A 14,369-nucleotide genomic window follows, 5' to 3' on the forward strand; every position below is an offset into this window, starting at 1 on the left:
CGCACGTCACAGTCATCTTTTACGACCGCTCTAAGCCGCCCCAAACATAGCCTTGGCTCCGTATCCTTAAAGCGAAATTCTCTTTTAGGTACAACATTTGTCGTGAAACAATAGAGGAGACTCGCGAAGTATGCCAATTGCTATTGGACCGAGTTTACACGCCGTGTCTGGAGAATGCGCCCGAGTATTTCGAGCATATGGCCCGCGTTATGCTCGACGGTATGTGGTGCATCAATCCTACAGTCGACCTCGAAGCCAACATGTACGGATGCCGATACTTGGCCGACGTCCCGGGGTACATCTACACGGAGCGCGACAGGATAGAGCTACAACAGAAATTGAAGAAGCATTTAAAAGGGAAATCCCTTGATACCGGTAAGTGTTAGTCGCGTAAGGTCATTTTCTTGTGTGCGAAATGTCGAAGGTATTTGGTAGATATGTCGGTACAGTACCGGGCCGCAATGGCCCATCGACCTTTGGAAAGAGACAATTGCGTATTAAGCGAAATGTCACATAAAGCAAATAACTTTTTACCCCTCGATATATGTATTTTTTTCTTTTTTCTTTTTGGACCCAACACCAAGTCTTATTTGCCACTTTCAAATATATGTATATTATATTAGATTGATTAAATTAGCTTTATACACACTATTATTTAATGTGTTCCTACCAAGATCTTAAATCGAGAACTGTAAGTGTAGATAATCGTAAAAGCTTAAAACAAATTCTCACATTTGCTCTTGGCATTTCAGCTGAGATTTTCGTATAGCAACACGCTCGTATTTTTAACATATAAAAGGTGATAAACTGGTATTTTTCAATAGCGAGCCATTAACGCTGTGTATATAATGAGGCCGACAGCGCAAAAGTGGCCTAACCCACAATTTTTCATATTCGTGCTTACGTATTACATTATTTAAAACATAATAAATTTTGATGCAACACCGGCCTATCTACTAGTTTCACCCATAGATAACAAATGGCTTTGTAAACATTATGTTTGCTCGTATTGTTTTTGCCTGCGAAGCAATGTATAAGTAAATCCACTAACACTGGTGGTAGGACCTCTTGTGAGTCCGTACTACCTACTGCCTATTTCTGCCATGAAGCAGTAATGCGTTTGGGTTTGAAGTGTGGGGCAGTCGTTGTAACTATACTTGAGACCTTAGAACTTATATCTCAAGGTAGGTGGCGCATTTACGTCGTAGATGTCTATGGTCTCCAGTAACCACTTAACACCAGGTGGGCTGTGAGCTCGTCCGCCCATCTAAGCAATAAAAAAAGCCTTGTTATCTCCATACTACTAACTATGGTAAGCTTAAGTCACTTTTGTGCTGACGGCCTCATATGTGCTTATACTCTGAGACTTGGGTGTAATGGCGGATTTTCGTAAAAACCCAGGCGTAGACTCGTCGCTGCTGATGAGCCAACCAGCCGTCGATGGTCTCCCGGAACGGGCGCCACGTCTCCTCTACTACAACGACTACAACACGATCGAGACCGCACCGGCCTACAAACAGCTCGGCCTCAAATCGAAATATAAACTGGCGTGCTTCAACATATATATGTGCCTCTATTCCACATTCATTGGTCGTTGGTATTTCAACGCCAATTTCAAATTCAGCTTATTCCTCATGAGGTACTTCCCGTTTTTGGCCTTCTTCAGATTCGGCGTTAGGAATTCATACGTGAATATTTTCGTGGAGGACCTTACATCGGACACTAAGCCTAAGATCAACTCTGAATATTATAAGCCACAGGAGCCGACGCCGTGGTACAGAACAGTTTTGGAACTGCTATTTTATTGATTCGTGATATATAATTAACTTTGAAGTCGTCGCGGCCTAAAAGATTAGACGCCCGGTGCGTTCGTATCGAGCGATGCGGTCGTGCCGGTGTTCGAATCCGGCAATCAAAGTACCAATATTTCGAACGATATACGTACTTAACAAATGTTCACGTATGACTTCCACGATTCATCCGCAAACATGATTTACTGGTGGTACGTATATTGGGGGCTCACGCGGGTAGGTACCGCCATCTTGTCTATTTCTGCTGCGATGCAAGTGGTGCGTTTCGGTTCGAAGGATGGATCAGACGTCATGCTATATAATAAAGACTCAAGACCTTATACCTCAAAACAGGTGGTGGTATTCATGTTGTGATGTCTATATAGGTGAGCTGTGGGTTGTGACCACTTCTTTATTTAGTATATGCCTTTTCCTTGCTTAGGACAAGGAATTAGATAAATAAATGTTAGTGAAATATGTTCGTGTTAAGTGTTTTTATACTGAGCAATTCCTATTTGAATAACGATTAGTTTTTTTAATAAGTATAGTAATAATTACTATCGGATAGTTATATTGTTGTAATTTACTATGCTTTTAAAATAACTTCACGGACAAGTTTATGTTGATAAACTCAAACAAAAAACGTACGTAAGTACGGTAATGTCACGGACATAATTGAATATGCAATTTCGAAAAGGGCACATCTCTGAAAATGTAAAATGTTCAGGAAATGAAAAAAACTGATTATTTTCTAAAGCAGTGTAAAATTTAAAATGTTAACTTTTGAGATATATTTTAGTGTTAATTAGCAATTGAAAATTACTGGAATTATTATAAAATGGGTGTAGGTAAGCCTTAAAACTACATGTATATGAAAAAACGTATTTGACAAAATTATCGACGTGTGCCCTTTTCGAAATTGCATATTCAATTAGTTTTAATCGTTAAGATTTTTATAGTGTGTACAATAGTTAATATGTAATGACGATAATTGTTTAAGTGAAATAAATTTTCTGACATAAAATGGTAGATTGCATTTTTTTTTAATGCACGGCTGTCGTCTTTCTCTATAAAGACGTATTTATTTCGTGATAGTGATAAGGTTATCCGTCGATAACTCTATTAATTAACTCCCGCCGTTTTTGACTTGTGTTGCGGCATTTCACTTTCAACATTTACGTAGGTATATTTAAGACTTCACAAATCGGAATTGGTATGAAGAAAATCGGCAAAGGTTAGCTTTGAAAAAATTTAAAAGCACTTCTGTACCTACCCCAAGAATTGCTTTCTTGGAAACATTTGTTGTGTATGTTAAGTAATTAGACGTTTAAAATCATGAATATAAAATAACATCTAACGGTACACAGCAAATGGAACTACGTGCCGTGACGGCAAACAGCATGACGCTCTCGTGCTGTCCGACCAACCAGCAAATAAGTAGAAGAAAAAAGGCGTATAATAACATACCATTTTTTTTTCTTATTCTTAATTTTTCGATTTTTTTTAAATATTATTTTTGTACTTTATATTTATTTTTAATATTATTCTATTTAAATGTCAATTATTTTATTGAAAGATATTGGTAAAGTAAAGACATTATAAAACATCTTAAATAGCACCCCACATTTTTTACGATTAAATGCTTTTTTTTCTTAATCACTACTTCTTTCTGGGAACTTACAGAAAAAAGAGTTTGTACTTTTTCACGAGCCCCATCTTTTAATAAAAGTTTTATGGATGAATGTGTTAAATGTATACATAATTACACGTGTCTTATTATCATTTGTTATTTAAGATAAGTGAAGAATGTATGAAATTATTAATTAACTTTGATGCGTGGTGGACTCGTAGAAAAAGATATGTTAAAATAAAACAAACAAAATCAGTATAAATATATTTTAATTATAATAACTCAACGAATGATTATTCGAAGAAGTCTTTAGCTTTTAATCTATTCCTTTTGCACACATTAATCTGCAGCAAGTTGTCGGTGAGATTATTTTCTATCACAGTACTGCTGTTGTTCACGTTGCCAGAATCTGAAGGACGGGTCGATGTTGCCGTGTTCTTATTCGTGCTCGGTGTTGCCACTAACGGTCGCCGTGTTGGTGTTCGTTTCGGTGTTGCCGCGTGCGATAAAATTCCCATGTCGTTTGGCGTCAGCTTGAGTCTCGGTGTTAGTAAATGTTTCGCGGCTAATTTCCTGGCCGCCGGCGACATGCTGGCCAGGCGCTCGGTGCTCGTTCGGAAACTAGACAACAAAGGAATTTTATTAATACGCTTTCATTAGCTTCAGACGTATGTATGTTTGTAACGGAATCTTTGAACATGATTTTGACTCCCTTCAAAACTTCGGATTAACTCGAAATTTGGTATACTTATTAAAGAACAAAGATAATTCAATATTAAAATAGTACATTGTGCACCAAGGGAGAAAAGTAGGGCATTTCCTCCTACATGTGGCAATTTTACACGCGGGATGAGATGTCCTACTTTTTTCCCGCGGTGCACATACTATTTTTTTCTCCTACCAGACCGAAAGTTCGTGGAGTACCGAGTCGGGATCCAGGGGCGAAGCCCTGGCAAGGGGTAGGGGGGCGGAGCCCCCCCATACTCATAAAAAAACAATTTAACTGTTTTTGAATTTTTAAATAAACTACTACTAATTGAATAAGAACTGTCTGATGAACTCATATTTGTTTAATACTTCACTATTAAATTTTATTGCCTTTTATTTATTTCACTTTACACTAAATACAATATTGCAAATCACCCGAGCACAACAACGGCGGAGAATTTTAGGTGCGTGAGAGCAGACGTAGACACTAACGCGCATGCGCACTTGTACCTAGGTAGAAAAAGTTACACTTCCTTCCCTGTACAGCGGGAGGAAAATTAGTAACGCCATCTATCGTCGAATAGCCGAAGCGATTATCAAAAGACGAGAACGCTCGTGAAGTGCAACGCCATCTATTATCAAATATCAGAAACGCACATCGAAACTACTCGACCTGCCCGGAATATTCTCGATAATTCTAGGGATGTCGTATCGACTATAAAAGCGTTGCAGGAATGCAGTTAGTAATCGGATCTACTTGAAGCGGAAGAAACGAATTACGAATTGGAAAGTGCTCTATAAGTGTTCTAAGTATTAAATAAGAGTTTTAATTTGTATTTCGGTGGAAGTTCTATTTATCCCGAACCCCGGTGCGTAACAATACTTCCAATTTAAAAATACTAGTGGCTCCCGGTAATTGAAATTCGACTGTAATTCATTAAAATCATAAGTTTGTATACTACTAGCTGTACCCGTCCGCTTCGCTGGGCATTTAAAATTAACATTATTATTTCTCACCCCCACAAAGATTCTCATCATTAACGCCCCCGCAACTGGTGTAGGGAGTCCAACACTCATATAAATATTAGCCTATCCATTAAGTACATGTATTTTCTACATGGATACCAAGTTTCAAGTCAATCGGATGCATGGTTCAGTAGTTATAGCGGAACATCCGTAAAAACCACCCACTGTAGATTTATATATTAGTATAATAGGTATAGATGTTGGTAGATACCTCGGCGAGGGCGGAGGTATCCTCGGGGTGGTGGGCCGCCTCCTCTTGGCGAGTTGCTCGGCGAGCTGCAGCGCGATCCGTTCCCGGGCGCCGCCTTCCAGCATCTTGTACGCCACTCCCGCCCCCACACTGAATTTTTATTTTTTATTTTTTTTATTGCTAAGATGAGTGTACGAGCTCACAGCCCACCTGGTGTTAAATGGTTACTGGAGACCATAGACATCTACAATGTAAATGCGCCACCCACCTTGAGATATAAGTTCTAAGGTCTCAAGTATAGTTACAACGGCCGTCCCGCCCTTCAAACCGAAACGCATTACTGCTTCACGGCAGAAATAGAAGTGGTGGTACCTACCCGCGCGTACTCTCAAGAGGTCCTACCACCAGTAAGAAATACGGAGATACCCTCATTAACATTGTCTACTGCGATAATTTTTTTATGAGTGAGGGTTTACTGTTGGCCCGGAGGCCTTTCCAGTTTCACAGGGACAGGTGGGCGAGCAAGGGCTTAGCCAGGAGGGTCGGGATTTGTTAACAGCTACCCGAGCGCCTCCAAAGGAGACCGAACAACTCAAGAGTAGCTGCTTCACGAATGAATCTACTGCCGGATCCGAATCGCGACCCGCTGAGAAGATCCGGCGAGAAACTCAGTGGGCTGTGTCTGTGGGCGCGTGGATCATGAACTCATCCAAACATCCAGAGAAATAAACAAATAAGATATTATACCGATATTCAAGAATTACATACTTATTCCAATAATTTTTGATAGTTACGTTTCGGTTGGAAGGGCGAGGCAGCCGTTGTAACTATACTGAGACCTTACAGCACTTATCTCAAGGTGGGTGGCGCATTTACGTTGTAGATGTCTATGGGCTCCAGTAACCATTTAATACCCATCTAAGCTATAAAAAAAAAGTTTATTTAATTATGTCAAAGTGTAACTTACGCAGGTAGCGGCGTGTCCCCGCCGTCGAGTCTGAAGGGCGTCCCCTCGATGTGTCCCCACGTCATGAGGGGGGACGCGCCGTCGCCGGGGCGGGGGGACGGGGTCTGCAGTATCGGATAGCGCTCCTCCTTCTCTGAGCTCAAACTGCTACCGTCCACGCCTATCCTGCCGTTCACTGTCGCGTCCTGATATAAAAAAGAAACATAGAAATAAAATAAAATGAAAAAATGTGTGGTGTCGTGGGACACCGAATAAGAACGAAGTTCCTTATTATAAAAATATTAATTTTAAGTTCTATTCGAGGTATAAAGAAAATAAAACTGGAGGTTTCGCAACAACCCACCGTCATTCGGTAACGTGCGAACTTATTGTGGTACACTTCATTCACCGTTGTTTGCATAAGAGTTTGTGTACTGCGCAAACGAACGCTCTGAGATCGTGGGCAATGATTGATAAAAACAGATATTATTATATTTTTTGTACGTTATTACAAAGTTAAGTCGTACACTGCGTGCATTACTAATAAAAATCTTACGTTACGGACGTTTTTTCCTGATTAGGGTACCGCTCCGCATCGTCCCATAAGGAACTTCGTTTCAAAACATTAAAAAGATTACTTTTGTTTGTCGTTAAGGGCATCGACCTGAGGACTTATCAGAGAATTTTAATCCGCGATAAGTCACTGTAATCTAATACCGAAGACGTATGCTAATTCTAAGAAACAAGATCTTTGTAACATGAAGGAATAATAAATACCATGTAATAAAAAACCTGAAATCCACCTAAATTATAATTTGGATAATCAAAAGTAGTTAGGGCATCTTGTGAGCGGGTACCGCTGCCTAGTCCTGCGATCAAGGACCTTTGCGTTCCGATTTTAAGGGTCAAACAGTCGTTTTGCTACACAACTGTCTGTCTGGTCTGGAACTATGGATGTGCGCGGCGGCATACACATTGGAATGTCTCTGAACTTCAGTAAACAATTAACAGCAAATGGACTGTGAGTTCGATGAATCGGCTAGCTCATTAAAAAGAAAGTGAGTCAAGTTAACTAGGTTAATTATTATAACTTTTTTTTTATGTATAAGACGAGAAGCTGTGTGGACGAGCTCACGGCCCACCTGGTGTTAAGTGGTAACCGGAGACATCTACAACGTTAATGCCGCCACTCACCTTTAGATATAGAATCTAAGGTCTCAATATAGTTACAACGGCTGCCCCGCCCTTCAAACCGAAACGCATTACTGCTTCACGGCAGAAATAGGCAGGGCGGTGGTACCTACCCGTGCGGACTCATAAGTGGTCCTACCACCAATGATAGAGTATCTTTTTTAATTATTTCTACTGCCCTCATAAGAATGAATGCCACCCAGCCAGAATAAATGAATAAATGTTTCAAAACAACACACACACAAACCTGATTCCTCGCGATGGCGCTTATTGTCTCTTTGTTCTTAGCGTAGTCGAAGGGTTGAGCTTTTAGCCTTGTGTTCTGGTGGACTAGTTCGGGCTTCGGCGGCGGGCGCTGGGACTCCGCCCCGTCAGGCACGTACATTATGTAATTACGAGCTTTGTAACGCCAAGTGTCCAACTACGGAAAAGAAAATTAGCAAAAATTGTTATCTAACAAAATATGTAAGTAGCAAATTTTACTGATATCTGCTCTCGTCCGGTTTTCCTTTCATATGTGGTTTTCGTCCCAGAGACACAACCCACTGAGTTTCTCGACGGATCTCCTCAGTGGATCGCGATTCCGATCATTGGCATTGCTGAAGTCCATGGGCAACGGTGACCACTCTCCATCAGGTGGGCCGTATGCTCGTCTGCCTACATGGGCAATAAAAAAAAAGTTTCAGTTGTGGATACAGCGAAGCACTGCTCTTGCCAGAGATAATCTTTCTCAGGTTAAGCCCCGTGTGCCCCCCTGCCCGTCCGCAGGGGTAGAAAAAAAACATATACTTACATATTTAAGAACAGTAATCATTTTATTGGAAACTTTTTTTTAAATGCATGTACCTACTATACTGAAATACTTCGTTTTGCTAAAAAAAAAATACATGGTAAAACAAATTTCTAACTTTAGTGTCCTTCCTATCTAAACCTACCCGCATAAACAGACAAAAAAAACAACTAATTAATTATTAACATACAAAAATATGCTACGCAATATACAAATTGTTAGTATGTGGTTGATATGAGTTTTCGAAGATAAACTCTGGTGGCATTAGTCTTACAAATATTTCAGGGGTTATTATTATTTCTGTCGTCGTCGTGGCCTAAAGGATAAGACGTCCGGTGCATTCGTATCTAGCGATGCACCGGTGTTCGAATCCCGCAGGCGGGTACCAATTTTTCTAATGAAATACGTACTTAACAAAATGTTCACGATTGACTTCCACGGTGAAGGAATAACATCGTGTAATAAAAATCAAAACCCACAAAATTATAATTTGCATAATTACTGGTGGTAGGACCTCTTGTGAGTCCGCACGGGTAGGTACCACCGCCCCGCCTATTTCTGCCGTGAAGCAATAATGCGTTTCGGTTTGAAGGGTGGGGCAGCCGTTGTAACTATACTGAGATCTTAGAACTTATATCTCAAGGTGTGTGGCGCATTTACGCTGTAGATGTCTATGGGCTCCAGTAACCACTTAACACCAGGTGGGCTGTGAGCTCGTCCACATATCTAAGCAATAAAAATAAAATAAAATATATATATTAGAAATGTAAAGTCTGTGCTTACGAATAATAATCAAATGTCTTACTTCATGTGGCCTTTCCGTTTGATCGGCTTGTTGTTCTATGGAGGGTAAAGCTAGTGCTTCATCTGCGAGTGTTGCAGACGTGATCTCGGCTTGAAGCTGCGATGCTATTTTGTTTGCACGCTTCTTTTGCTCCAACGATATAACTCGATTGTAGCTTTCGTTGTCCTCGCTCGTGTGTTTGGCCAGAAAGGAATCTGTGAATTTTTTACATATCTATATATTAATACGTGAAGCAGAAACTTTGTATCCCTTTTTACGAAAATTGCGCGGACGGAAGAGTATGAAATTTTCCACACTTATAGAGAATATAGAGAAGAAGTGCAAAATGCTAATATTTTTTTAAATAATGCATAAAAGATACATTAAATCAATAAAGAAAACATTACACACACTACATACCATTTATTGTGTAGTGTGTAGTTGTGTTATTATTATGTAGTGTGTATAATGACGCACACACGCATGCATACTATTTATTGTCAAACTTTTGTTCTTGACGTATGTGGTCAAATTGAGAATAGATTAAATATTGTTTGTCTTTGTTAATATTTTTTATAGTGCAGTCTTGACGAAATTTGTGATTATAGAAGTATAAAATACAATCATAATAGTGTACAAACTTACAATTCCAATTAATTATGGTCGAATTGCGACTACTGCAGGACCTCTTAGTAATAAAAAAAACTTGTGTTCTAAAACATGTGTATACCAAAACTATTATACATACACTAAATGTTCTATATATACTAAATATTCCAAAATATAAAAATATATATAAGATCACTTTTTTTTAAATTATGTTCAGAAAATTTTCTTAATATTATAACTTTGCATTAAAAGTTGACGGTAAAAGTATGAAAAGCATTTTAGTGTAATTACTTCAAAGAACTAAAATGTTACAAACTAGAATTTGAATAAAGTGTTTTAGTAATCATAGAGCCTACATAGAAGGCAGGCAATTTAAGAGTTTCTTTTCAAAATCACTTGTTTCCTTTAAATCCATGTTATAAGTAAAAGTCTATAAGTCACTTAAACTGAAATGCTATTTCGGTCAGTACCTAAGCTTACACAAACATACACAGCTTATTAATCATTATTAGTAACGCCATCTAACGTGAAATGGCAAAAAATATTATACAAGTAACTAACAGCAGTAAGTAACAGGTGCTATCGGAAATGAATGAAAAATTATAGATATGAATTTAGTTATTAATCAATTTTATTCGAAGCGAAACCACAAACGGATTTCCCGAAGCGAAACGAAGCGAGTGAATTGTGATAATTGGAGTGTACCTTAGGTGTTGTATTAAATAGTTTTAATTAGTAATTCCGTGGGAATTTTTATTTATTCGGCTGAACATTCAACAGACAAACAACTATTACAAACAAATATTATGAATTCGGGAGCTGTCCTCTCTCCTGCTCCTTTTACCGATATTTAAATTAAAAAATATTTACCTAAGCTGTGGTTATCAGTAATATCTGCGGTTTTGTCTTTAGTGGCATTTTTTGTTTGTCTGGGAGCATCCTCATTGTTGGTAGCAGGAGTGCATGGCCGGTCAATGTTTGGCGTGTCAAAAGTGGCTGGGGTGTTATCTGTAATTTAATTTAAAAAAATTATAGCCATAGGATCAATAACATAATATAACATAGTGCAATTACTGGTGGTAGGACCTCTTGTGAGTCTGCGCAGGTAGGTACCACCTCCCTGCATATTTCTGCTGTGAAACACTGATGCGTTTCGGTTTGAAGGGTGGGGCATTTATAGTTGAGACCTTAAAACTTATATCTCAAGGTGGGTGGCGCTTTTACATTGTAGATGTCAATGGGCTTCAGTAACCACTTAACACCAGGTGGGCTGTGAGCTGGTCCACCGATATCAGCAATAAAAAAAATTGATGATTAATAAGCATGACTTTCCTTTTCTTCTTGCTGCATAGGGATCTGACATGAGTTGTACAACCAACCACCTGCTCTATGACACATTTTTTTGGTTATATATGCATATTATATGCAGCATATATCTATTGGCACGGTAGCCAGCGGCTTGGCTCTGCCCCTGGCATTGCTGAAGTCCATGGGCTACGGTAATAACTCACCATTAGGTAGGCCGTATGTTCGTCTGCCTACAAGGGCAATAAAAAAAATAAAAAAAATTGCAATGTACCATAGTTTCTGTTTTTTTTTGTGTTTCATTTGTTTTACATTTATTTATGTTTCTACAATTTGCATTTTATTATTTTAAACATTTTTGCTTTTTATTTGTTTTTCTGCAAATTCATAATTTATTAACAGACATATTTATTTACTGATCAATAAATAAATCACAGCATATAATTATACATAATTCAAACTGGTCAATACAAGATTCGGACACACATTTACTAACATCAATCACTAGGTGGGCTTATGTCTACATGGCTCACAGTCTACTCAGAGTTTAATGGTAACAAAAACTCATATACATGCTGTATGTGCCGCCGTTTTCATACATGTGGTCAGTCTCAATTATACTGCACTAGCTGTCCGATCCTTCAAATTGGAACACATGATTACTGCAGCATAATTAGACAGGATTATAACACCCGTCCCTGCTAGCTCACAATATGACCAGTAAAAAATCTTTGACTCTATTTACATTTAATTTCACACCCCTTACTACTTCGAGAACAACTGAAAAGTGAAATATTAGTATACTAACATGGTTCTGTAGGTGGTCTGTTCCCACTATACTTTTGAGTTAATTCTCGAAGTCTCTGATAATCTTTGTTTTCTGTAGCCTCCAAGTATTCGTTCTGTGCATTCAGTTTCTCTAGGTCAGGGAAGAAATCTCTTTGAATAATTTTTGCTATGCCCTGAAAATATGGCAACAATATTTTAATGTTTTTAAATGTTTTGTTGTGTAATTCTAAAAATAATTAAATAATGGAACAGTCTCTCTCTACGATTTGTGTTTTGTAAAATTCAAGATTTAAAAGAACATCATTAGAAATATAGCACAACTTGCCTCCACATAAGCATCTTCCTCTAAAACCTTGCTCTTCTTCTCCGACTTCTGTTTGGGTATTTTTGGTACTTTGAACACAGTAGTCTCAGCTTTCAACAGCTTCATGTTCTGTAATGCTGCCTCTCCAGGCCTCATAGCGCTTCCTCCAGCAGACATTCTTTATAATGTTTGTTGCTTGTTTAATAATGTGCGTTTACAAAAATTACTTAAATAAACTACAGAAAGATATTTTTAGGGCTTTTAATGCCCTAATAGGTTCAATAATCTAGATTTCCTTTTATGTATTTTTAATTTCTGTGTTGTAGTGTGAACTGTTGTGACACATGTCACATAGTTTTGTTGACAAATGTCAATTTTTAAAGTGATTTTATGACCTGGTAACTAAGACTTTTAAGTCGTGTTTTATTTTAATGTATATTCTTATTTTTATAAATAGTGATAATATGAAGTGAAATGAAACGAAGATGATTAATTTGAGACATTAATCAACTGGGACGAAATAAAATAAAATGAGTGAGATGATATGGGATGAAATATAATCTTAGTAAAATGGTGGTCATCTACTAAGATTTTTTCAGTAGACTTTTTGGAGGATCCCGAGAAGTTACGGCCAGCGGCTTTGTTCCATTTTCTCACATTTATGCACTTTCACAGATATTAAACAGTTAATAAACCACCGTTATTACACATTTAAACTTGAAGAAACACTAAATAGACAAATTAAACAAATCACACAACTTCACTCCTCGCGTTCCGACGGTGCGTACGGTAATCGCACGGTGCGTTCATTAGCGGACTCCTCTCCAAACGCAACATTGATATGCGAGCTGTTTCTGCAGCGTTAGTTCCTTGTCGGAACGCATATTTAAAAATCACTCGAATTTTCGAAGTATCCATCTTTCTTGTTTAAGCTGAATAGAAAAGCAACTGAATGTTGCACATTTTTTCAAAAAAGAACCTCATAGGTACCATTTGAAAAAAGTTTCACTCAAAAATCTCAAACCATGAAGGCTCTATATCAATTTGAGTACCTATTACAATAAAACGGCACTTTAATACTTTAACCCCTATTGTCAATTATAATAATATATAACCAATGAAGTAGGAAACCTATGGAAATGAAACGTCAACCAAAATTTCGTGCCACTGTGACGTCATCTGGCCACAAAACATGGCGGCTTTAGTGCTGTACAAAATATTTCAATGTTATCAGGTTTTATCGATAAACGTTCTTGGCTCATTTTATTTTAAATATTGTTGAGTATTATTTATTTGTAGAATTTATACTTTAATGGGAAGTAAGTAGGTATATTGTTATGTGCAAATATGATATGATTTAGATGGGTGAAATCTAAGACAAGTTCGTCCTTCGAATTTGCCAAGTAAACGATATGATGATTTTTAAAAGTTGCTACACTGATTTTATAAAGTTGTCGTTTGTCGCAAAACACAAAGATATGGCGTAGTTCAAAGCCATCAGCCCATTTCTAGCATGCTAAATGTTATCGTATTTTGAGTACGTGTTTTTCTTAGACTATTACAATCTATTTTAATTGTTTTGCTGACTCTAAAGTCCGTAACATACTACCGCAGCGCACCCCAAGGAAGATGCGCCGCACCATTTGAATCACTTTCGCTTGAGAGTGATTCAAATTTTAAACTTATCAAGGGACCGCGTGAAAAAAAAAACACCTACAGAACATTTATTCATTAATTACAAACGTCATTCCTTGTGACTTCCTCTCTAAAATCACTTAATTATTAAATATTTAACAAATTTACAATAGTGTTTTACTCACTGCGGAATAAAACTATTTTATTTAAATAGTTCCGAAGAGATTTTGTCGGTAGCCTTTTTCCCGAAATATCTAAACAGAATGTCTAAATATGTTTTGATGACATATTTTAAAGTGGTATTTATGATTAGTGTCATGATCAATAGATTCCGACCGAAAAATGGATTTTTCGGATGAGGGCTCCATAATGAATTTAAATACATATAGATAATAGTTTTAGGGCATCGACTTTCTTGAGATCCTATAAAATACGTTTTAATTATTATTTTTGTATGTTTTAAGCATAAATTATGAAATTTTATATAATCAATCATATTAAATCGATATCAAAGTCAATAAATAATGTACAACCCAAAACAGACGGCCGAACTGACGTGACAATGACATTTGGCGCGCTAAACATGGCGGATTTTCGGCCTCATTAGACGAAGACGGAGATATTTACGTATATTCATGTTTCATTTTATGTACGCACTGAAATACCGTTATA

At 37.7% G+C, this 14,369-nt stretch overlaps 2 protein-coding genes across 2 annotated transcripts in view; one reads left to right on the forward strand and one right to left on the reverse strand.

Moving 5' to 3' along the window:
• LOC114247711 (uncharacterized) overlaps positions 1-2,819 on the forward strand; it is a 38,528-nt gene extending 35,709 nt beyond the window's left edge. The window contains exons 5-6 of the mRNA XM_089734023.1: positions 89-375; positions 1,402-2,819. Coding sequence (XP_089590149.1) covers positions 89-375; positions 1,402-1,808 — 694 coding nt within the window. The 3' untranslated portion in view covers positions 1,809-2,819. The remainder of the gene's footprint in view (positions 1-88; positions 376-1,401) is intronic.
• Positions 2,820-3,672: 853 nt separating this feature from the next.
• Positions 3,673-12,430, reverse strand: Es2 (ess-2 splicing factor homolog). The gene is made up of 8 exons (XM_028180735.2): positions 12,084-12,430; positions 11,778-11,931; positions 10,535-10,672; positions 9,077-9,270; positions 7,729-7,902; positions 6,312-6,496; positions 5,366-5,494; positions 3,673-4,041 (listed from the first exon to the last, which is right to left on the reverse strand). The coding sequence occupies exons 1-8, from the start codon at positions 12,237-12,239 to the stop codon at positions 3,714-3,716; spliced, it is 1,458 nt and encodes a 485-aa protein (XP_028036536.2). The 5' UTR covers positions 12,240-12,430; the 3' UTR covers positions 3,673-3,713.
• Between the last annotated feature and the right edge of the window lie 1,939 nt (positions 12,431-14,369).

The sequence above is a fragment of the Bombyx mandarina genome, chromosome 16 (genome assembly GCF_030267445.1).
Source record: "Bombyx mandarina strain Sakado chromosome 16, ASM3026744v2".
Classification (NCBI taxonomy): domain Eukaryota; kingdom Metazoa; phylum Arthropoda; class Insecta; order Lepidoptera; family Bombycidae; genus Bombyx; species Bombyx mandarina.

What these genes read in the sequence shown, in the direction of transcription:
- Es2 (XM_028180735.2), bottom strand. Translation starts at nt 12,239, where the DNA reads ATGTCTGCTGGAGGAAGCGCTATGAGGCCTGGAGAGGCAGCATTACAG. An exon ending in AGGAAGATGCTTATGTGGAG is followed by an intron (nt 11,932 to 12,083) that starts GCAAGTTGTGCT and finishes CCATATTTTCAG; the next exon opens with GGCATAGCAAAAATTATTCA. An exon ending in AAACGGAAAGGCCACATGAA is followed by an intron (nt 7,903 to 9,076) that starts GTAAGACATTTG and finishes TCTTTTCCGTAG; the next exon opens with TTGGACACTTGGCGTTACAA.